The 23809-nt window shown below is 40.1% G+C and overlaps 1 protein-coding gene across 2 annotated transcripts in view; it reads left to right on the forward strand.

The window, feature by feature from the left end:
- slit3 (slit homolog 3 (Drosophila)) overlaps positions 1–23463 on the forward strand; it is a 529641-nt gene extending 506178 nt beyond the window's left edge. For both annotated transcript variants that reach the window (XM_039774192.1, XM_039774193.1), the window contains 4 exons: positions 11463–11617; positions 15083–15368; positions 15533–15738; positions 22225–23463. In XM_039774192.1, coding sequence (XP_039630126.1) covers positions 11463–11617; positions 15083–15368; positions 15533–15738; positions 22225–22466 — 889 coding nt within the window. In that variant the 3' untranslated portion in view covers positions 22467–23463. The remainder of the gene's footprint in view (positions 1–11462; positions 11618–15082; positions 15369–15532; positions 15739–22224) is intronic.
- The last annotated feature ends 346 nt before the right edge of the window (positions 23464–23809 follow it).

Raw genomic sequence — 23809 nt, forward strand, 5'->3', positions numbered from 1 at the left:
TTTTCATTTGTACATGTAAATTAGGCCACTACTACTGGATGAGATTATTGTGCTATTTGGTCACAGAGTATATAATACAGTATATCTTAATTTAATTACAATTAATACAGGATTCACCTTATAAATTTGTTCAATAGATTACCCATTGCCTTCAAATTCATTCAATATATAATCCATTTCCAGATTTCTAAAGAAGAATTTATATGTCTTTTATCTTTTGCCACAATCTCAGAATTTAGAAAGGCCATCTTCAAATGATGTTAGTTGTGACAGTCAGACAGTTCAGAACTTGTTAAATCTAGTAAAACGTAGTCGTTCTGTGGTCCTGACCAGCACTGGTGACAACCCGAGAGCACTATGCAGTTCTCCAAAATGTCTGAGGCCTTGGAATGAAGGTTTTGGCAGCTGTATAGATGCTCCCATTGATAGGCAATTCATCATTTTAGGCAGGTTGGATAGAAATCACACCGTCAGTAGGTTATCTTTTTTTTTAATATTTCCTTTTCAGCTTTAATGCACCATTAAAATCATATAAACTTTACATCTTGGTGCAGGGCCATGAAGGAAAGATGTGTTTTTAAAATTATATTTATTTTCCGCAGATCTGTTCAGTTTCTGGCTATGTGGTGCTCATATTCAGGAGAAGGTAATAGTTAAATCAAAATGGATTTTCTTTTCACAAAGAGGCAGAATGCTTAATTGTATTATAGCATTCAGAGGTTGTTTAGTCATTGGCAGTCATTAGTAAGCATTCATCTTCCTCACTTTATCACATTACTTTCAATATGGAGATCACAATACATTAAATATATACATTTGGCAGATATATTTATCCAAAGCAACTTTCAAGTCATTTGGAAAAAGTAGTGCTGCTCTCACATTTTTAATATGTGAGCCTTACCAGGTTAAATAATTTGCATTACACAATGAGTCATTGTGTAGGTCACCCATTGAGTTATTCATGTGTCTCACTGGAATGCCATAACTTGAAAATTTAATTGTTTCAATGTACCTAAAGGGGGCTTTGTTTTGCTCAGTAACATGGATTTTCAATCTTAATATTCAGACCAATGGGGCATTTGTTTCTTCTAACAGTCTTAACTTTGTTTAATGCCTTTCATTTTAAGCATATTTCATATACATGCACAGGGTAACAGAGTTTCCTTAAGTGCATGTTCTTACATTAGTGTATAGCACACCACAATTAACTACTGATGTGCTGCAGACAAAGCGTCTTAACTGTAAAATGTTACTGTTTAACCTGTACGGAGGCATGAGAGACAGAAACAGTCACCTGTCCACAAATAATCAATATCTAGTGTGGAAGCCAGCCCGGACACAGACAGGTGGACATGTTTGTAACACCCAACACACGTTTATTATACATAGTACAGTGCAACACAAACCCCTACAAGTCCCTAAAGTCCAGGCCAACTACACAAATGCCTTCTCTTCTTTCAGGCCGCCTCCTTGCCTCTCCTCCCGCGCTCCGTCCTTCTCCACTCCCGACTCAAGCCCTCGTATGGAGGGAGGCGGCCCCTTTTATAATCACCCGGATGTGCTCCAGGTGCATTCCGACAATCTTCCTCTGGCACTCCCCAGTGTGGCGGAAGTGCCGGCTGCGCACCCGGAAGCACTCTGATTGTCCCTGGTCCTCTTCCCCCCAGCACTTCCAGGTCTGGCGGAAGTGCTGAGATCCAGGGCTCCAAAGGCACTGCGGCGCCCCCTGGTGGTGACCACGGGCCCCTACAGGGTTGAGCTTCAAAGCACTATACCCGTGGTCCCCAAAGCCACCAGGGCGGTCACCCCCTCATGGTCTGGTGGAGGGGCAAGTGAAAACATGCAAATCCAAACATCTAGGAACCAACTTTGGACATTTTCAGTAGCTGTTTTGGCTTATTGCTTAATTATTGTTCATATTTACAAGTGTATGAATTTGTAATAAATGATCAGCTCTTTACATCATCACATGTGGGGAATACATCCAAAGGATACACCTGTGTCATCTCACACTGCACCAAGTACTTACAACACTGCAAACACATATGATACATCGTCCCTGAATCAAAATGTTAACATTAAACCAATGTACCAGGCATGTGTAATTCATCACATTTGCATCAGCGAGTGATAATATAAGCCAGGCAATCTGTTTTTCAGTTGCTGCTGTTGTTGTTCCCATTAATGTCATCATTATCCTTCTAATCAATAATGACTCCAAGATGATCAAAAGCAGATGTTCGTCCTGAGGGGTCTGCCAGTCTTTCTGTGGCTGCAGATTGTAAGGTCTGCAAGGACACATTTGGGGCCCCCTTTTAAAAGCAGTGGGGAAGTTAAGGGGTGGAGTTGTGTGTGTATCACAGCCCCAAAAACCCGACTCTTTGTCAGATGCTGCCCAGGACTCGTTGGTTGCCAAGCCACTGTCTCCAGCTGTCTGGCAAACTGACGTTACCCAAGAAGAAGCAACAGCGTTTAAGTCAGACTTTAAAACTAAGTATTACTTATTCAAATTGTTTTAACCTGCTGAACTGGCAGAGGTGAAGCAATCATTTATAGCGATCACTAAGTCAAACCCCATAAGAAAAATATTATTTAGCCCTGTATAGTATGTATGGGGCCTGATTTACTCTTCTGACAGTTAAGACATTTGGGGGATTTTGCCCACAGGAAAGAATGAATTTAGCATTTGTGTTGACTATCACAAACAATACGCACATTACCATTTTTCCGTGATCTTGTTAAAGATAATGCTTACCAAGACTGTTTTTCTTCTCTTCATGTTTACAGCGATGAATTCTGACAATCATTTGATTATTTCTCTTGGCTTATTATTTTTCCCTATAAACTCTCTCGGTGTTGTTTCATTTTCCATTTTTTAAAAAGGCTATGGGAGGACAAATTCATATACAGTAAATAAAAACAAAGCTTCTCTCACTCATGCATGGGGTATGCTTTCAGTTTCTTTAGTTAAACAGTCTTATTTTCATGTTTTTGCGACATGCCCTTCTCAATGGGCAGCGTTACATTAGTGGCAGCTAGCCTCAGTAAAAAGGTCTTCTCGTTTTGAGAGGTACAAGTACCACCAAGTGGGAGATTTGGCAGCAGCGTGTGATAGTCTGTTAACCTTGTCACACTTCAGGAGGCACAAAACAAAACTAGCAGACATATGGCACATGTGCTATATGACACCTAGCATCATGGTGGCTATGTCTTATAAGATCATCTTGCAGTTTTAAAAACATCCAAAACCTTGTTTAAAATAAAGGAAATACTTTGGGGGAGACTAAGGTTTATAGAACAATAAAAATAGCTTTAGGATTCTTGTTATGACTGGCATTGTTATCAACTACAGCAGGCCCGCACCTAGGAAATTCTGGGCCCCAGGCAGCTGACAGAGTTTGGGCCCCTTTCGTGTTTCAAATATGTGCGTATATTTTAAAATGCCACTTAATTTCGAAAACCTGGTTTTTGACGAAGGGTTTTGAAAGTCAATGGTTAACTAGGAATAGTTTATTCTGAAAAACTCATTCTGAATATAAAATATCTCTCCATGTTGTGTAAACTTCATGGTAATCAGCAGTTACTGGCTGGTGGGTTAATCCCTTAACGCTTTGCTGACCATTTTCTAATTTTAATATTTGAAAAATCATCAATGACTTTATCAAAGCTTATGGTATTTGCAAGTTCATGTTCAATGGATAACGTTGCAAGACCATTCAGCCTCTGCTGGGTCATAGTCGACCGCAAATGATTATTTATAATTGCAAGTTTGCTGAATGATCTTTCCCCTTGTGCCACAGAGACAGGGAGACAACAAAATATCCTCAACGCTACGCATAGTTCTGGATATATGCCTTCAAGTCAAAGCTCAAATATTGAGTTTAGTAAATCAAGACAACTGTTACCACAATCTTTGAAAGTCACATCATACACATTTTTGATGTGAAGCAACTCTCCTTTCAAGTCAGTAGTCAGATCACTTGGGTATTTGGCAATCAAAATTCCGCAGTACTCGGATATTTCGTCGGCACTCATATTCTTAAAATCTAAAACTGGGTGAAAAAGTTCGCATATATTGTTTAAAGTTGTAAAATGCCGGGATAGTTCAATAATTACAGAATCCATAACAGAATCTCGGTCTTGCATTTTCCCACGGATGACGGAAATGGAGTTCAAACTCAAAGCAGCTAGATCCGAGGTCGTACCCACCGGCGACTGCTGTATGACGTCGACGCGCCCCTTCTTGATAATAAAGGACCTTTCGAGAAAAAAAAAGAATACAGAGAAAGCAGGAATCAAAAAGTAAACCCAAAATGATTAAAAAGGATCAGAGCATTTGAAAAGCAAATTGTGAAAAGGAAACTTGAAAGAAGAAAAAGAAACTTATTGAGTGAGAATCAGTGTTCAATGAGTTTTCTTTTGAATAAAGTGTCCCTTTAATTAGGAAATAAAGTCACTGTGATATCACGCTAGTGCTCACATCACATGAGCTTGACATTCACCACAATGACACCATGCCAACAGGCAATCATAACACAGCGAAACAATAAAATACAATAGCCAGTAATTGACCCTTACAAGTATGCTGCACTAAATATATGAATTTCTAGAAGGAAGCTAATAAGGAACTATCCTTCTTTCCCCCTTAGCTTGTCAATGAATCAATCCGTCCATTTTCCTAACCCGCTCATGCAGGGTAGGGTCAGGAGGAGGCTGGAATCTATCTCAGTAATATTAGGCACAAGACAGGGACAACACATGGACAGTGTAGCAGTTCATCACAGGTCAAACACACACATACTCACTGAGGCCAATTTATCAGCAGCAGTTCACCTAACCTTCACATTTGTAGACTATGGGAAGAAACCAAACTCTCAGATGAAACTCCATGGAGAGAATAGCATGAACACGAACCACAGTCTCCTTACTACAAGGCAGCAGTGTTACCACGGCACTACCCCAATAAATCAGTCTTTATTTGTGAGCAGAGCAGATAAATATTTAGTTAAGTTAGAAAAGGACTTCTTGAATTTTTAGTTTGTATTTTAAGGAGCATGTGGTATAGCGGGTCCACAGCTCATGTCAAAGGGCCAGTTTTAAGTAAATAATCACCGCACTCGCGGCTTTGTGAGGGTGCATGGTGATGTGTGGCTGAAGTGGTTCCTGGGGTGATTTATTTGCGGCGCGGGTGAGTCCCACTTATGTCATGTGCACAGGTGAGGAGTCGTCCGCTTCCGTAATTGTTCCCGGGAGCCGCTGATTGCCACAGGTGAATCACGTCCCTATCATAAATAGAAGCGTGAGGCGGCCAGGAAGGGAGAGGAAAAAAGGGAGAAATTAACAGGTTGCAGGAAGCAGCGAGAGAGAGAGAGAGAGAGAGAGAGAGAGAGCCAGCGAGCGAAGGCTCGCGGGCAGTCAGCTAGACAGTCAGTCCTAGAGGGGTGTTTGTCAACACCGAGGGCAGTTGGAAGTGTTCGGTCCCGCTGAGCTTTTTATGGAGGAACGGGAGCGACCGGCAGTAGGACGGCTGGCCGCTTAAGGCCGAGAAGGCAGCGGGAGTCGGGAGGCTTGGGTGAGGGATTCCCCATTGTGAGTGTCCTGGCCTTTTGGGAACCTAAGTCTCGGTCTGGAGAGCGTATAGCCGAAGCCATGGATCAGGAAGCCTCCAGACCAGAGGAGCGGAAAGAAGGTCAGCTGCAGGTATGGCGACTCTCCTGTTGCAAAGCCCGATGGGAGAAGCAGGGGAGCCGCCAGGTAAAAAGACTGTTTCCAGCGTTATTTTAACCTCATTGTTTTTTAAAAGATCTTTTTTCTATTGGATTTTAACCTCCACTTCAATTCTGTTTTTATGGTTTATTTATTTATTGAAGATTTTTTAAAAGCACTGCACTTTATTTAATTTGGATTTTGTTTTGTTATTGTCGATTTTAATAAAAGCACTTTTGCACATTTTGCACCATCCCCTTGCTCCATTGTTGTGCCTCACTGCCGGGCTCATCGGTAACATTACCGACGGTGCAGGGTTCAAGGGCTCCCAGAAGCAAGATGGGAGCATGGAGCCGAACCAGCATCGTCACATTGCACCAAATTAAGTCTATGAAGATCTCTTTCACTGCAACTTGCCTCTCTACCATCTTGATTAATTAATTATGTGGCAATTTGTAATAGCTTAAGATGTCAACCCAGTGCCCTAAAGAATTTAGTAGGTTTATGAATGGGCTTCTGCTCGTATTTGGATGAAAAAAATGCGTTTCTTACTTAACAGTTTTGGGAGACCATATCACCCTACTTAATAAAAGCATATTCTTTAAAAATGGGGTCAGTGGGTGTCACTGCTGCCAAACTCCTCTGTTTAAATTAGATTAATCAAGTGACACTGAATTTTTGACCAAACACCAAAATCTTATTCTGATACCATAGAATGTACAATAGTAGTTATGGAGAAAGATATCAGTTAAGATTTGCTCAGTTAAAATGTCTCTTTCGTATTTGCGTGGCATAACCCAGTTTCTTACAGTGACAACCCTGACACAGGCCATTGTTGCAAATTGATTTAATTAAGAGCATGGAGAACAGAAGCACATCGTGTTAAGGGTGACGCAGGCTAATATACTGTAAAAGAAAGGATTCTAACAGTGATCTTTTTCTGAATTTGTATTTGCGCGTATTTTCTCTCTGTGGTCCCAAAGGGTTTATCAGGGGAGTCCTGGACTATCTACAGAGTTTTCATAGACGAGCACAGAAGACTGTTTCACAAAGACTTATATTTACTAATATTTGAAGCAGACCTTGTAATCAGCTTAACTTATCTTCATCAGAGCCATCAGATACCATTTTAAAGCAGCTTTGAAGTTAGTAGAAGTAAGCATTTCAGAAAGAGAAACTTCAGTGAAGTGCCCAGGTATTTCCCTTGCTGATGGAAAAACTTTCTTTCTACAACACGGGACAGTTTGTGAAGCTGTGGCAAAACCAACGACGCCCCATGCTTGTCTGGTAGAAGATATGCTTTCTATTTTTACTGGGAACAGTAAAAGGTGCGGTGGTTTATGTTCTTACAGCTTTTAATTCAGCCGTTTTGCTTTTCAGGATTCCTTCCATTACTTTTTTCATGTCTCTAGTTCATTATATTAGTTTGTCTGTTTAATATCATAGACACAATTGTACACTTCAGGGAGATGAAAGCTCACTGGCTTTTCAGGCAGCTTTTACGTTTACTTTCCCTAAGCCAGAATTGGTCTGTTTAAAAACATTAACAAGTTGCTCATATTATTGTTAACATATTCTTGGGACAGATAACTGAACAATGTCCCGGGTTCAATGCATATAAGAGACTTCAGATGTTTATCAGGTGGAAGCATAAATAAGTGAAGAAAGTAAGCATCATGTTTAGACAGAAAAACTAAGAACGGTCTATTCTGGGTGGCTCAGTTTCAAGGCTTTGCAACTGAGAATGAGGGCTCATACAAGGAGAAAAAAATCTGAATAGTACATTTCATTGCAGTAAAATCAACAAAAGTAATTGTCAGGTAATACTAGCAGTTGTTTTTAAGGTATGTAATGCATTAAGCAGTATTTTTAGAAGTTAATAATAGATCATGTATTATCATTTAAACACATCTGCTTGCCATCTTACTGTACCTTATAACAGAATAAAGTGTATCTTACGTACTTTCTTATAATCTTGATTTTAAGAACTACATTATTGAGTTTGTTATGAATATATTGTTTTATTGAGTTTTATTTTTGTTTGCTTTATATAGTAAAACCCTTCATCATGGAATTCTTTGTAAATACATACTTGGAAGTAAAGACGTATTGACTGTTGTATAAAAAAAAATTCTCATTTAATGTTCCAAACTCTTAAGTTGTGCCTCTCTGAAACCTTTTAAACTTTAAAATCGGTGTCCTTTTATTGCAGAGTTTAAATCTTGAAACAAACCTTTGCTAAATTCTAAATTTTGTCGTTGATGACCACTTTGTCTCAGTGTGGACAAGTATTATAAAGATCTGGCATTAGTGGTTTTTCTGGGCTGCAAGCATTTTTCTTGTTCAAGAAGAAAAATGAAGGGCAAGAATTGTGCGTTTCTGTGAAAAACAAAAGATGAAATATGAAGTGTAGGAGGATCCACTTTCATCTGGAGTAACCAGTATTTTTAGAAGGACCTTCAGGGAGGGTAGTGAAAGTTCAAATATTTGGATTAATATGTCAATGAGTTCTTTATGTCTGTATTAAAACCAGATTTTTCAGGTGATTGTACTGTACTTAGTCATAGTTTCATCCTTAGAATATGATGGCACTTTACATTTTAATGTCATTTAACAAGCTTTGTAAATGACAACAGGCAGCATTTTGCTAATAAGACCAAATGAGCTATAGTTAACTTAATCAAAGATGTCGACACATTAAAATAAACACAGCAGCACTAGATTCAGGTCTGCTTTGGCTATGCATTCAAAGTCACACTCATGTACATGCTTATCTGACTAATTTATAGATAACTAATAACCTATTATACACATTTTAGAAGGAAACTGGAATTACTGGGAAACCAAACTACAACATGTGAAGCATGTGATGATAAATATAAAGGTCTTTTCCAATACAATTTTGGAAGTATTGTGGAGAGAATCAAACAAGATGTTAACAGATGGTCCACCCTCCATGGAGAATTAATACTGTCAAAATGAACATCCTCCTTAAGATGCTATATTTATTTCAGAGTACCCCTATATGCATAAACAAATTATTCTTTAAGAAATTAGACTTAATTATAACATCATTTGTCTGGAATTCAAAATGGCCACATATGCAAGATGAATCTACAAGAATCTAAAGCAAAAGGTGGCAGGCTACTACCTAACTTTCAGTTTTACTACTGGGCAGCAAATATATGCACAATGAAATCTTGGAAATCAGCAGAAATTTTATAAATTCACTCTGGCCTGGCATGCAATGGAAAATAAATCCAGTTCTGAATCTTCTTTGGGCGCCACGGTGGCACAGTGGTAGCGCTGCTGCCTCACAGTTAGGAGACCCGGGTTCGCTTCCCGGGTCCTCCCTGCGTGGAGTTGCATGTTCTCCCCGTGTCTGCGTGGGTTTCCTCCCACAGTCCAAAGACATGCAGGTCAGGTGCATTGGCGATTCTAAATTGTCCCAGGTGTGTGTGTGTGCCCTGTGGTGGGCTGGTGCCCTGCCCGGGTTTGTTTCCTGCTTTGCGCCCTGTGTTGGCTGCAATTGGCTCCAGCAGACCCACGTGACCCTGTAGTTAGGATATAGCGGGTTGGATAATGGATGGATGAATCTTCTTTGAATGCCCAACTTTGTACCTTATTCTATTTACCTTCAATCCAGTCATCCACCAACTACTTAAAGTATGAAGCTGATGCAGGATACATTCCAAGGTCGTGGAGCTCTTATCTGTTGCTTCTACACATGATAATTATCTTTTTTCATGTTCTTAGAACTACTAAGTCTTTAACTTACTGAAAATGCTATGTATTAAGACATTTAGAGATTCTTATATTGACGACCTATGCATCTTATGAACAATAACACTCCAAATTTTAACTTTCCAGCTACACATTTTTTTCCTATATACAAATTGAAAATTATGTTAAAAGAAGCCTATCAAATTTTCCACATCTCACTTCCATATACATCCCAGAAGCTGTACTGGTTCTTCTTGATGAAGACTCTTGACTGCATTTCAACAATATTTATAAATATTTCAGAGATTCCACCCTTCAGAGTTCCTAGACAATGTGGGAAATGGACTTTTCCATGGGCATTTCACAAGAGGAGTTGGATGTCAGCAATCCATGGAATTCACTCTACTGTATTTCAACATGCGCCAAGCATTCCAAAATTCAGCTAAAGATTTTTCATCGATCGCATTAAAATTGTTCAAAATGTGCCCAGGGCATGAGTCAACTTGCAAACTCTTTCATGGCTTCTGCTTCACATGGCAGTGTGTTATGTGAATGCACTAAATTAACATAATTTTGGGACAAAATCATCACATACTTCTCCACCAGTCTTGGTGTTAACAGTCACTCCTAATCCATTAACAGTGAAATTTGGTGTACAGGAATAAATCAATTGTAATAGCTTATACCTTGCTCAAGTGGAAGAATCTCAACCCACCTAACCTTGTCTGCGTTATCTCAAATTAGAAAAAAATGAATTGTCTCTTAAAAGATATGTTGGAAACTTTTTTTTTTAAATGACAGGACTGTGACTCTCAGGTTACTTTTGTCATATTTAAAAAAGTTAGATTTTTTTTTTTGCTTGTGTCTCTCTTTTTTTCCTCTTTCTCTTGGTGAGGGTTGAATCTCATTTGGCTTTGTTTTTTTTTTTTTTCCTTTGTTTTCTTTATTCATTTCAGTGTAAATGGATGTTTCTATTATTTTATTAACATACTAGCGACGAATCGAAACGGGCTACAAATTCAACGTTTGAGAAATCCATACTTTCTCTGCAAATACTTTTTTGTTTTGTTAAGTCCTTGAAATGATTTTGTTATCATGGCACTGATTTGTGGTTAAAATAGACCTTTTCGGCCTCTGCAAGGCACGGGCTGCTCGATTTTTTTCAACCCGTGCTGCATCTGCGGCTGCTCGAGCTTCTTCAGTCGCTTGTGTACGGCTGGCACGATGTCTGTCAGCGTTAGTAGCATTCTGTAGTGCATGTTCTTCATCTCTCATTTGTGTCCGATTTGCACGATTTCTTTCAGCATTAGTAGCCGTACGCTGTTCATCCGTTTGTTGTGATCGTTGTGTACGTGTGGTCGCATTAGCAAGTCTACGTTCCGCGTCAGTCATGTGACTTCGGTTCCTACGCAACCTTCCCGCGGCCGCTGCTCTTGTGGCTGCTCGAGGCATTGCTGTGAACACCATACATACGGATACAGTACTGTAGTATCAAATTATATATAAGGATGTTTGATTGAGTAGCATGCTGTTGTATTGTTCTGGTTTTCAAACGTAAAATATTTAAAACTAAAATGTGGAGCATGTGCAAAATGCAAAGGGAAGTAAGGATAACTACCTGGAGCAAAATACTGTGCCAGGGTGTCATTCTAATTAAATTAAATATGCATATACTGTAAATCAGGGATGTAGTGTTTAGCATTACTGCCTAATATGTTGGACTCCTGTGCCTGCTCATTGTTTCTGTGGAGTCTGCACAGTCTCTCTTTAAGCCTGATCACACACTTCAGGCCAGTTTACAGTTGCCATGTCTATGATATGTAAGGGAAAAGCAAATTACCTAGAGAAAATACACACAAACTCAGAAAGTGCAAACTCCCCATCAACACTGACCTAACCTAGGTTTCAACCCTGGTCCCTGGAGTTGTGTGGAAATAACACTATCCAGTGGGTCATCCATTGCTGTTTATTAAATACTGTACAATGATTAGAAAAATAACACAACCTCTCAATTTCTGTCTCTTCATCTACAGTGTGGAGTCGGTAAATGATGGCCTGTTACACTCAATAGAGCTTTTGATCCAGAATCAGACAGTGAGCCTTACAGTAGATAAGGGATCTCCAAAGAATCTGGGAAAACTCCAAAAACTGCCACCCGTCAGCTTTACTAGTCCTATCTACATTGGAGGTAAGCTACTACAATATATTTATATGTCACTTCTCAAAGCAGTCTCTTTATAAGTGACCGGACCTTTCTGGATGTTCATTTATTCTCAGATATTGTCTCATTTAGGGAAACTGGTCAGACTGCATTTTCAAAAGGAGCAGATAAATTAAACTTTCTGATACTGTTGTTAATTCCCCCACCTATTTTCAACATTCATTTTCCTTTAAGTCTCTGCTTACTCTACATGTTAAATTTGCCAAATTGGGTCTATTTATTGTGACAAGAGCAAACATAATTTGTTAGCCATTATAGTTGCTGCTAGTTCTCAGTAAAGTCACTTAATGTAACTTATAAAGAAAGGTGTTATGGATGGTGGGATTTTACTGTGCTACTCAATCCACTTTGTGTTTCATTAGATTTTCACCAACTGATATGTTTCCTTTCAAACCCACTGCTTAGCGTTCAGTCTATGATATAGAAGTCTTTGTCACATTTACAATTGCCTGTTTAATTTTGTTCTGCTGGAAGAATCCCATAACATCTTCTGGTTTTAACTGGCTTGCCACAATATATGAAATTGGAAAAACTAAAGTTTCCTCAGTAAGATCTACATAAAGAACGTAAGGCTTTCTTGGATTCAGTGTTTGCTCTCAGTCTGCAGGCGGGTGACAGGTGTGAGATATGGAAATATCTTTATTTGTATAACTTTAAATTGAATTGTTCCTTCTGTGTGCATTTAAATTTTTGTCACAGAATATGTTAATACTTTAAAGCTGTTACATTTACAAAATTCCTGATTTTTTTATGTAGAAAACAGAAAATGTGAAGTATGTGTACAGTCTACCTGTAATTACTGTATATTTCCATTGTCAACGGCACCCGGGCACAGACAGGCAGACATCTTGTTTTGCACAACCACCACACGTTTATTTACAGTGTATACAATTGTTCTGGTCACAAAGACCCCAGTCCTTCGGTCACACAGACCCACTCAAGTGCACAAACCCCTTCCCAAAGTCCTGGCCTCACTATGCCTTTCTTTGGGCCGCCTTCATCCTCTCCTTCTGCCTTGTCCTCCTTCCACCCAACTCCAGCCTCGAATGTATGAAGGACGGCCCCTTTTAAAGAGTGCCCGGATGAGCAGCAGGTGTTCCCGGCATTCGTCTGTTGGCCACGCCCCAGCGTGGCGGAAGTGCCGGCTGTCCTCCTGACAGCCCTCCGGGTAACACCCAAGGTCTTCCCCCCAGCACTTCCTGGTGTGGCGGAAGTGCTGGGGCAACAAGTCTCCAAGACATCGGGGCGCCTCCTGGCGGTGACCACGGGCCCATTACAGGGAAGGGCTTCCATGCCCTTGACCCGTGGCCCCCAAAGCAACCCGGAAGGCAAACCCCACGTGATCCAGGCCAGGCTCTGACCCTCTTCCAGTCCCTCCTGGCGTCCTGGCCGGATCATGGCCCCTGGCATCCCTGACACCATCCATCCATTATCCAACCCGCTATATCCTAACTACAGGGTCACAGGGTCTGCTGGAGCCAATCCCAGCCAACAAGGCAGGAAACAAACCCCAGGCAGTGCGCCAGCCCACCGCAGAGCGCACCCACCGACACACCAAGCACACACTAGGGACAATTTAGAATCGCCAATGCACCTAACCTGCATGTCTTTAAACTGTGGGAGGAAACCCACACAGACACGGGGAGAACATGCAAACTCCACGCAGGGAGGACCTGGGAAGCAAACCCGGGTCTCCTAACTGTGAGGCAGCAGCGCTACCCACTATGCCACCATGCTGCCCATTACTGTATATTTAGTTAACATATTCAACCCTGCTGTGCCATACTTCACATTTTTGGTGCAAATCAATAAGATCTAGATGTCAAAAACTGATAACTGAAAAGGGAAAGAATAATGCAGCACATAAAATATTTGAATTATTTCATATTAGAAATGAGAAATATGTTTGGCAGTTCTCGCCATCTAACATGTTGGATTTAAAAATGAAACTTGGTCAGTGGCAGCAAAGGATTATACAGAACAGGAATGATTGGGAAACATCTACATAAATGAAGTATAGTAACAACATTACATTGTTAAATGTTGTTCTTAAAGAAGTAATGTAAAATATATTCATTCCAAAATTAAATCTTACAAACAAATAAACAAAACCTTTGTCTTGTACAAGGTAGCTAAGCATGAAAAAGCCTTCTTTGGCCTTTCTTTCTTTGGCACTGTTCACTTGTTTCCAAGTTCAGTCCTGGGGTCCCTCGTGGTTGCAGGTTTTTATTAAAACCAACTTCACAATCAGTGCACCAATCATAATTTTAATTGATCTCATTGGTTAGTTATATTTTTAAGATATTTATAAATATGTGTACTTTTTGCTATTGCGTCAAATGTGGACACCTATTATGCTGTTTTGTTTTTTGTGATTTGCCTTTTTTTTCTAGAGTTTACTACCTACATTGTATCTAAATGCTGATGCCTAGGAATGAGCAGTGTGGGTGCAAACAGTATTGGATGCTAAAGGGGAGCCGTTACTTTTCTGACATTTTCACTTCTTTGCTCATTAAGTAACATTTCTTACAAATGAGCAGACTTGTGAATGTGCCACTGAAGTCATTGCCCTCCTTTAGCATTCAGTATTGTCAGCATTTGGGTACAATTAATGGAGCAAGGGTGAATTAAAAAGAAAACGATAAAGGAAAGCATTCAAGTTTTGGCAGTAATTCAAATATTTCAACTATTCTTAGACGGTTTACCAAACAATGAGGTCAATTAAAAGTGAGAATGATTGTGAAATTTGCTGGAATAAAAATGTATAGCCTCATGGGTCCCATGGGACAGATCTTGGGAGCCTTTGCTGTAGACAAAGAACAAAATGCACATAACTGTTGTGATTCTTAGTTTGGAGACACGTGTATGTAATTTGAAGTAATTTTGTTTTCTTTTGAGACATATTTCTTTTGGCTATGATATTTTATCATTATTCTGGTGATGTCTTTGCAAAGCTATTTTGTTGTTTTAAATGTCAACTTTTTTGTGACATCTTTTCATGTCCATTGCCATAGTGTTTGTAACAACAGCATTTGTGTCTGACACAAGGGACCTGTACCACTACTGCTGACTTCATTGCCTTTTTAGTACTTAACAAGGTGACAAGGTGACTATTGAGTGGACGTTTTTGAAAAACAAAATCTTTATTTTACAATTAATTAGGGAAAGGTTATTAAACTAGTTTGGAATCTTTTTCTTTTTTAATTTCAACTTCAAATTTGGTTTATGTTTCTGGGTTTGATAATGTTTCTTTCTGATCTCCCAGTGTTTTGACCTTGTTTTATATTATAATTTATCTCCTGGACTTCATATTCTAATAAAGCTTTTGAGCATTCCTCTCTCTTGCAAGATCTCTAGAATAATGTTTTGGAATGGTTGAAAGTATATATTTAAGATTTACTTATGTAAATCATTTTATGTACGTCTTTCCAGGAATCCCTAGCACACTGACTGGAGCAGGATTGCGTCATGGCCATGATCGTAGTCCCCTGGGATTTTTTGGCTGCATTCACAATGTCCGCATTAATGGCGAGTTGCAGGACCTAGGAGGTTCATCACGCCGCACAGATGGAATTCTCCCAGGATGCCACTCCTGTAGTGTCTGTGCTCAAGGCACTTGTCGCCAGAGAGAAGGTGTCGGAGTAACATGCGACTGTCCCCCTGGTCGAAGTGGACCGCTTTGTGACCAGGAGATCCATGACCCCTGCCAGAGTAACAAGTAATCATTCTGTTTTTGGAACTCTCTCCTTGTTGTTTGGCTTGTTTGCCCAATTTGCTTTGAATTCAATATCTTAATATACTTGACCTATGCAAAGCGCCTAACATCAGCTTCAGAGTTTGAATTTCTAAATGATAATTAATCACACTCTTGTTGCTTTCTAGGTGCATGCAAGGTTTGTGTGTGGCATCAGGCTCCTCCTATAAATGCCAGTGTGCAGAAGGCTATTCTGGCCATTACTGTGACAGGAAAGAGGAACCAGCAACCTGCAAGGGACGTAAATGTGTACATGGAGAGTGCAAAGTTTCAGAAAATGGAGAGTTCGCCTGCCTTTGCAAACCCAACTACACCGGACCAGCCTGTGATTCTGGTAAGATTCAGCTTTATAAGTACACTAGACATTAAGCCTGTTACAATAACGGGCGCTAGAACAGTAGTGCATAAACATTAGTAGGAACAGTCAATATTAAAAGGCAAGGGGCCTTGTATGTGGCTGTAATATGTGTCACTGTATTGTGTGCCTTTAATTTTCTCTCTCAGTAATACTGGTTTGTATTTCCGTAAAATGCCTGTAATTTTGTCTGACAGTAATACAGTGGAACCTCAAAGTGATTCCCCCCATAGGATTGTATGTAAATACAATTAATCCGTTCCAAACCATATGAACTGTATGTAAATATATTTTTTTTAAGTTTTTAAGCACAAATATAGTAAATTATACCATTGAATGCACAGCGTAATAGTAAACTAAATGTAAAAACATTGTATAATACTAAGAAAACCTTGAACAACAGAGAAAACTAACACTGCAAGAGTTGGCGCTATAGCCTTACAACCCGCTCGCTAAAAACACTTTTTTTTAATGAGTTTTAAGCATCAGGAAAAAAATGAACATTTGAAAAATCCGAAATTTAATAAACCACCAAGAAAAGTAACATTGCAACAATGCACGCATGCGCCTGTGTGTGTGTCCCTCTCGCGGGCATGCATGTGTCTGTCTGTCTCGCACGCGCCTGTGTGTCTGTCTGTCTGTCTCGCACGCGCCTGTGTATGTGTGTGTGTGTATGTGTATGTATGTATGTGTGTGTGTGTGTGTGTCCCTCTCGGGGGCATGCGTGTGTCTGTCTGTCTGTCTGTCTCGCACGCGCCTGTGTGTGTATGTGTATGTATGTATGTGTGTGTGTGTGTGTGTGTGTGTGTGTGTGTGTGTCCCTCTCGCGGGCATGCATGTGTCTGTCTGTCTGTCTCGCGCGCGCCTGTGTGTGTGTGTGTGTATGTCTCTCTCTCTCTCTCTCTCTGCACAGGGAATGCACAGGAAGAGACTGTACACGTGCCGTGTGGCCCCACGCATGCGCACTTCACCAGAAGACACACACACAGACACCTGGACGCACACAGGGGTTTTATTAAAGAGGATACAATAGGTCAATTTGTTAATAATTATCTTTTATTCAGAATATCCTGCTTATTTATAGTTAAATAATGCAACAGTCTAGTTACATGTTTGTAGTTTGCTTTGTCTTTAATTAAGGAGGTCCTTCTTGTTTTAAATGCACCTCTGTCCTGAAGGGCACCTATTGTCACACATGACAGGTAACTTACCCATCTCATGAAGCTCATTCTTCAGAAGACTTCATATATACAACTAGTACTTTCTTCTGTTGCTTCCAATGTCAGTTTTAAGTATTTTGTAGTTTAACGTCTTTCTGTTTTGCCTTGAATCATTAGCATGTGTTCATCCAACTTTATTTTGCATTTTCCCTTTTGCGTCTGCTTTTTGACCTAATCTACATTATAACAATTTTGTCATTCTAGTAACTTTCTATCTTGCTGCTTAATTCCTCTTTTGAACATATTGACTTGCTGAACTTTAGTGTTCTCTGACTGCCCAATTCATATTACTGAATCTTAGTGCAATCAGTCCCTCTAGAACCTATGCTATCAATGCAATGGACAACCGAGTTTGACTGAATAGACCAGGGTTTCCCAACTTTAAGACAAGGACCCCCAAAATGTTGTGCCATCTACTGTAGATTGAGCCCTCTGTGATGATGCGGGTCCACTCCACGTTCCCATCCGTCTTTACGGGAGCCCTTGAACCCAACACCGTCAGTAATGTCAGCGAGATGAGCTGACAAGTGAGGACAATTCTCAAACATGAAGCCAGGGGATATTTCCAAAATAAAGTGCATAAGTGCTTTTATTATAACAATAATCAAAACGAAGTTCAAATTAAATAAAGTGCAGGGCTTCAGTCCCAATAAATATTCCTTAAAACCAGTAGTGGGGATAAAAACCATCAATAAATAAATCCTTTAAAATCCGAAGTTAAAATAAAATGCAGAAGTTAATGCAGTCTCTCTCATCACTCTCCTTTCCAGCCCACCTCCGTCTCACCCATTGCTCTTTCAAAAGGTGGAGACCCAACAGCCACGAGCTCCTTAAGCCAACCTCCGTCTTGGCCCCCTTATGGATGTCACTGCCAGACCGACGAGGTTGGCTCTCCTCCCTTCATCCTTCGCGTACCCGTAGTCGCTCCTCAGATCCCTCGGGAAGACACCTGCCTTGCAAACCCCACTCTTCCGAACTTTCAGTGGGGCAAACTAGCACCTAGAGCGCAACCGACAAACGCCCCTTCCCAGGGCCACGGCTCGTTCTGTCTCCTCTTTCTAGGTGGCCAGATCATCCTTCTTGGATTGCTGTTTCCTGTCAATTAACCTCCTTTCACTCCAATTATTTCATTTCTCCCCCTCGATCGATCTCTCTATTCATATCCCCTTTTTTTCTGGTGTTGACCCATATATATATATACAGTACACACACCCTCATGCGTCTCCGTGGGCGCAGCGCCTTAATTACACGCCGCAGAAAGCCAATGAGGCAGTCAAGAATGACCGCACCAGCAAATGGAGGTGCGACTCGCTCCAGCCACCTCATTAACTCCCCGCGGTTGTGCAATCTCGCTCACAGAGAACGGCACGGCTATACGGATTTAAAACCTGGCCCCTTTTAAAGCCACGGACCCGCTATACCACACCCATGCCGTGAAGCAGAGCATGATCATGGTTACTACTAACAGTAGTCACATTGAATGATTTTAGATAATAGATGTCCTATTAATTTAAACCAATGCTTAACTATACCAGAGTGTCGCTGCATACTGTATGTTATCAGTGTCATGTAATATCTCTAGACAAAGCATTCTCAGCCTTTTTGTCTTGGTGTACCATCTCAAGGAATTTAAAAGTTTTGATTTACCTCAGTTTGTTATATATATATTTAACAAGTAAAGCTTGGAATTTTAAGAAGGGAATAAAACTTAGAAAACCTAAAATGTACACACAGATAGAGTCACATATGAATTCAGATCAAAACAAGAATAAAAATAAGTTGCCCTAATTTGGGGTGTTCATTAGAAATGTAATGATTAACTTCAGGAGGTAGAACAACATAATAAACAAAATAGTTGCATCATATATTTGAAATATTAAAATGCATGCTTCAATTTAAATGTTTAAACTTTACATTTTCTTGATTATAATAGAAATTTATTTTTCACCCACTGAGTGTTGCCTATAGAGGGCAGGATCCCTAGTAAAATATAAAAAAATATAATTTTCATAATAGTGAACCTTGAAATAGTCACAAATGATACCCCACATGCTTATGTTATGCACAAATTTTGTTGCGAGTGATAAAGTGCCCGATATTTAAGTCAGGTTGGGAAGCAAGCACTGGGACAGCACATAGCTGAACCCAACACAAGACAAAACAGCTCAGGATCCCAGTTGACAACCTCCCAGGCAAATGTGCAGTCCAGTCCCACCTTTCTGAAATGACCCTCTATCTGCCACAACCAGGTGTTTCGTGGGCATCTCCTTGGCCTGGTCCTTAACAATGAGGATTCTGTGAGCCGGATCACCCTAAGGGAATTGCGTCCCATGGCCATAGTGCCGTAACTGACACCCCCTCACAATGCAGGTAATGTGCCTCATCAAACCAGCGATACCCACGGATTCTCTATAGAGACTCAATATTGAAGGAGTCCAGTCTCCTTCTCAGGTCACTGGATAGCGTCCATGCCTCGCTACCATATAGCAAAACAGGAAGCACCAGGAATCTAAAGACTTGGACCTTCATCCTTTTACAAAGATATCAGGAGCACCACACACCCCTTTCCAGTGACCTAATGACCCCCTCATAGGTAGTGTCACAAGAGACATGAATTTCACTGCCGAGGTAAGTAAACCCCTCAACAAGGTTGGCACTTTCTCCGCAGACAGACACAATGCTGATGGCCGTGCCCAAGAGGTTATTAAAGGCCTGGATCTTGGTTTTTATCCAGGACATTCGCAAGCCCAAACCCTGACTCCTCACTCAGTCTCTCGAGAGTCGCAATCAGAGCCACAGTTGACTCTGCAAAGATCACAGCATCATCGGCATAGTCAAGATCAGTGAATGTTGCTTCGCCAACAGATGCCCCATAGCTGCTGGACCCCACAGCTCTGCCCAACACTCAGTCCATGGAGGAACTGAACAGAGTAGGAACAAAAGACTGCTGATGAACCCCAGAATCAACTGAGTAAAATGCAGAGGTTCTGCCTCCACTCTGCACTGTATTCACAGTACTAGTATACTAGCCAGCCATGATATGCAGCAACTTTGAGGGGATCCCGCAAAGTCTCAGGATGTCCCATAGGGTGGTTCAATCTACTGAGTCGAACTCTTAACAAAAATCAACAAAAGCTGCAAAGAAACTCTGCCGATATTCTCATTTGCACTCCATGAGAACTTTAACTGCCAGGATGCGGTCAATGGTAGACTAATTAGGCATAAAACCAGACTGCTCCGGTCACTGGTAGGTGAGAAAGTGATCACGGATCCTATTTAGGATGACCCTAGCAAGGACCATACCAGGCACCAAGAGCAGTGTTATCCCCCTGTGTTTGCTGCAATCCAGGCAATCACCCTTCCGTTTCCAGATAGGGACAAGTCTCATTTTCCAGGCATTTGGGATGACTCCCATCTCCCACATGGAAATAAAGATTGCTTGCAATGCCAGGAGGACAAGCTTACCACCAGCCTGGAGAAGTTCACCCTGGATGCCACAGATCCTCACAGCCTTCCCTACCCTCAGCTGATTGACCACCTGTGCAACCTCAGTGCAATTGGGTGGCTCACAGCTAATTGGAGGATCAGCCTCAAGACCGAGTATACAGAGATGGATTAGTTTTAAACAGCTGCTCAAAGTAGCCATCCTAGTGAGTCATAACTGCAGTATCATCCATAAGGACCATCAGCCACCCTGACTGCGACTCTCTGAGGAGCGGTTCAACATTTAGCTTACTTTTTATTGCATTAGTATGTGGTCTGCAACTTAGCCTATAAACACCGGTGTTGACATCTCACAGAGAGCTATTGTTTATATGATACAATATACTAAATATTCCTCATGACACTGACCTATGAAACAGTCAAAATGAGACGACTGACTGCAAAGATACGTATAAGAAGAGAAGACAGAGAGGAATGAATGACGCAGAGAAACTTGTGAGGTGATTGGGGAAGGGATTGCAGCACTGCTATGAGATGTTGAAACAAAATAACTGCTAATGAACAATGTTTGCGATGATTTTCAGGGTGTTGTGAAAGATGAGACAGTATGGTGAGGGTATATATAATGCCGTGGCACTAATTCATGCTAGTTGCAGTTCCACTGGTAATGTGATTATGTGCTGCTTCATCAAATGTTTGCTGTTATGACATACATTGAATCTACAGTAAATCTATAACAGAGGTGCAAAAAACACACTCAACATGAATGAATTCCTTATCTTACCACTATTTTAAAGTAATCTGATAAATTTCAATCTACTGATAGTCTGAAGGATATGTTTGTTGAACCACTGAGAACTATAAGATCACCAGGAAATATGAAAACTGTGAGGGAGACTGCAGAGCAGACTTCGGCATTCAGCACAAAGCCAGTAGGCTGCGCTTCACATTTTAGAGACGACTTTTCATCGACTTCTTCATTTAAGTTGTTATACCACCTGTAGAAAATACAAATAGTGCAAACATTTTTAGAAATTATTTAGCCACATGACTCAGCTCATTGAATTGTTATGAAAACTGAAATGCAGAAAGATTTGCAAACTCATTTAGAACAATGTATTAATGGTGGAGCTCATTTGATAAACAGCTACAGTTAATTATTTTTTTACTTCTGTATTCCTCATCGAACACAATGAGTCAAGTGACCATTCATACCATCCTTTTAGAAATCATCACATCCCTGTGCTGCACTTGTTATAATGAAAAATGTATTTCACTCAGCTTACCTAAACCTTACACTAAGCATTTACACTGACAGAAATATACTTTAGCAATTGTTTTCAATAATTATTGTTTTATTAACAATACATTTGCTTCCTACTTTTCTCTTTTAGTAATGTTCATTTGAGAAATATGCTTGAATGGAAACCAAAACGTGTACTGTATTTTAACATATAGCCATTGCTATTTGTATGGCTCTGCAGTCATTATGGTAGTAATCCTGTTCTTGGGCCCCAGTATGGTACAGATTTTCTTATTTGGGTCCTTAGATTAAAAAATTTTAAGAACCACTGCTGTAAACAAGGTAAAACTGGCAAAGGTCCTTGTGAACTTATATCCAAAAAAAAATATGATAGGTCTAAAATTTTGCTGTTTGCTGTTAAAGGTATGGCTAATGTTTTGAGAGTGCATCTATAAGTTTTGTATTGTGTGTCTGTGTGCACGACTGGCACTGAATCACTTGCACTGTATGTCGAGTAGGGTCCAATTTAATCCTCTCCTCTTCTTTTTTCCATGTCAGAGCTCCTTTGTCGAAGCGAAGTTATTCGAGAGTTCATCAAGAAGCAGCAAGCATATACATCATGCACCTCAACCAGCAAGATTACGCGAGTGGAGTGCCGAGGGCCTTGCTCCGGGGGCTTCTGTTGTGCACCCATCAAGAGCAAGAGACGGAAAATAGCTTTTGAATGCACAGATGGTTCATCCTTCAATGAAGAAGTAGAATGGCCAACAGAATGTGGCTGTTCAAAGTGCCCGTTATAATAATTGGCTGCCACTCAACAAGGACCTGCTGAAATGGAAATAAATATATTGTAAAATAAAACAAATAGAACTTATTTTTATTACTGGATTTTTTGTTTTATTTTATTTTATTTTAGTTGTTATACATTGTGATTTAATTTTCTGAATTACTTCCTCTGTTGAGTACTTTGGGTATTCTGTACATTTATGTGTCATATCAGGCATTATTTTTACCATGAGAGATTAACAATTGAAAAGTTATATCAATTTATGTACAAATCTATATAAATATATATACTTAGACTATTGAATATTTTGATAAAATATATTGCATGACTTGAATAACTGATGATCGTCTGACTACAAGTGGCAGTTTCTGATCTTAAAGCCATGTTTCCACTTTATGACATCTGCAGAAGAGGACTATCTGCTTCTCATCAGTAAATACACTTTTCAGGGCTACAAAAGAAAAGAAAAAGACTAAAAGGACTTCTTGGTTAACTTGTTTTGCCAGCGTGAAGGAACAGTGAGCTTCTATGTTCTGTCTTGACTTGATATCTTGGTTTGCATTGACTTCCTGATGCTCTTCTGCAAATGCTGTTTGCCTCAATTTGGGATTTTTGGACGGTTCACTTGTTTTGCTTTATTCAGTGATTTAGTCTTCTTTTAAATTTACTGCCAAAAATCTATTGAAAGTCAGTATTGACGAAGACTAAGGCCTAAACTGGATTTGTTCATACCCACTCCAGACTCCAGTGGTGCGCATAATAAAGAAGATTATGGAGGAATGATCTTATGTTCTTAATGAGACTGTAGCCGAATGGCCAAATGGCAGATGCACCTTCAGCTTTGGATTCAAGTGATCCTTGGGAGCCTGTGACTGAGGGCGGTAAATAAACACACAAGACACGGGCAAATGTAGGAAAGCATCGTCCTCTATTGTATGCTAATTCTCTTTAGCAATTCTGAAATCACAACCAATCAAAGTAAGGATAAATAAAGGGTTCTATTGTCCAAATACTAAACATGTTTTTGTTCTGTTGTTTTTTTTATATGTTTTGCACCCTTTCAGCTCTCTTTCAAGCTGAATGTGACAGATCTGATTATATTCTTGACTGCTGTTGATTATAAATATTTTTTTTAATTCAGCCTAAGTGCTTTCCACGCTCACTCCCTTATGTGGCTCTTCTTCATCTTTAGTGTTCAATCCAGAGACAGGATTGCAGCAACTCTCCGTTCCTCTTGCTGTGCTGCCTACCTTTTCATTTTCTGGTAGTTCCTACATCTTTCATTATTTGCTCAAGATATTGCAAACGTAGTCTTCCTCTGCCTCTCTTTCCTTTCACCTGTCCTTCCATTATCAA

The sequence above is a fragment of the Polypterus senegalus genome, chromosome 13, assembly GCF_016835505.1.
Source record: "Polypterus senegalus isolate Bchr_013 chromosome 13, ASM1683550v1, whole genome shotgun sequence".
NCBI lineage: Eukaryota > Metazoa > Chordata > Cladistia > Polypteriformes > Polypteridae > Polypterus > Polypterus senegalus.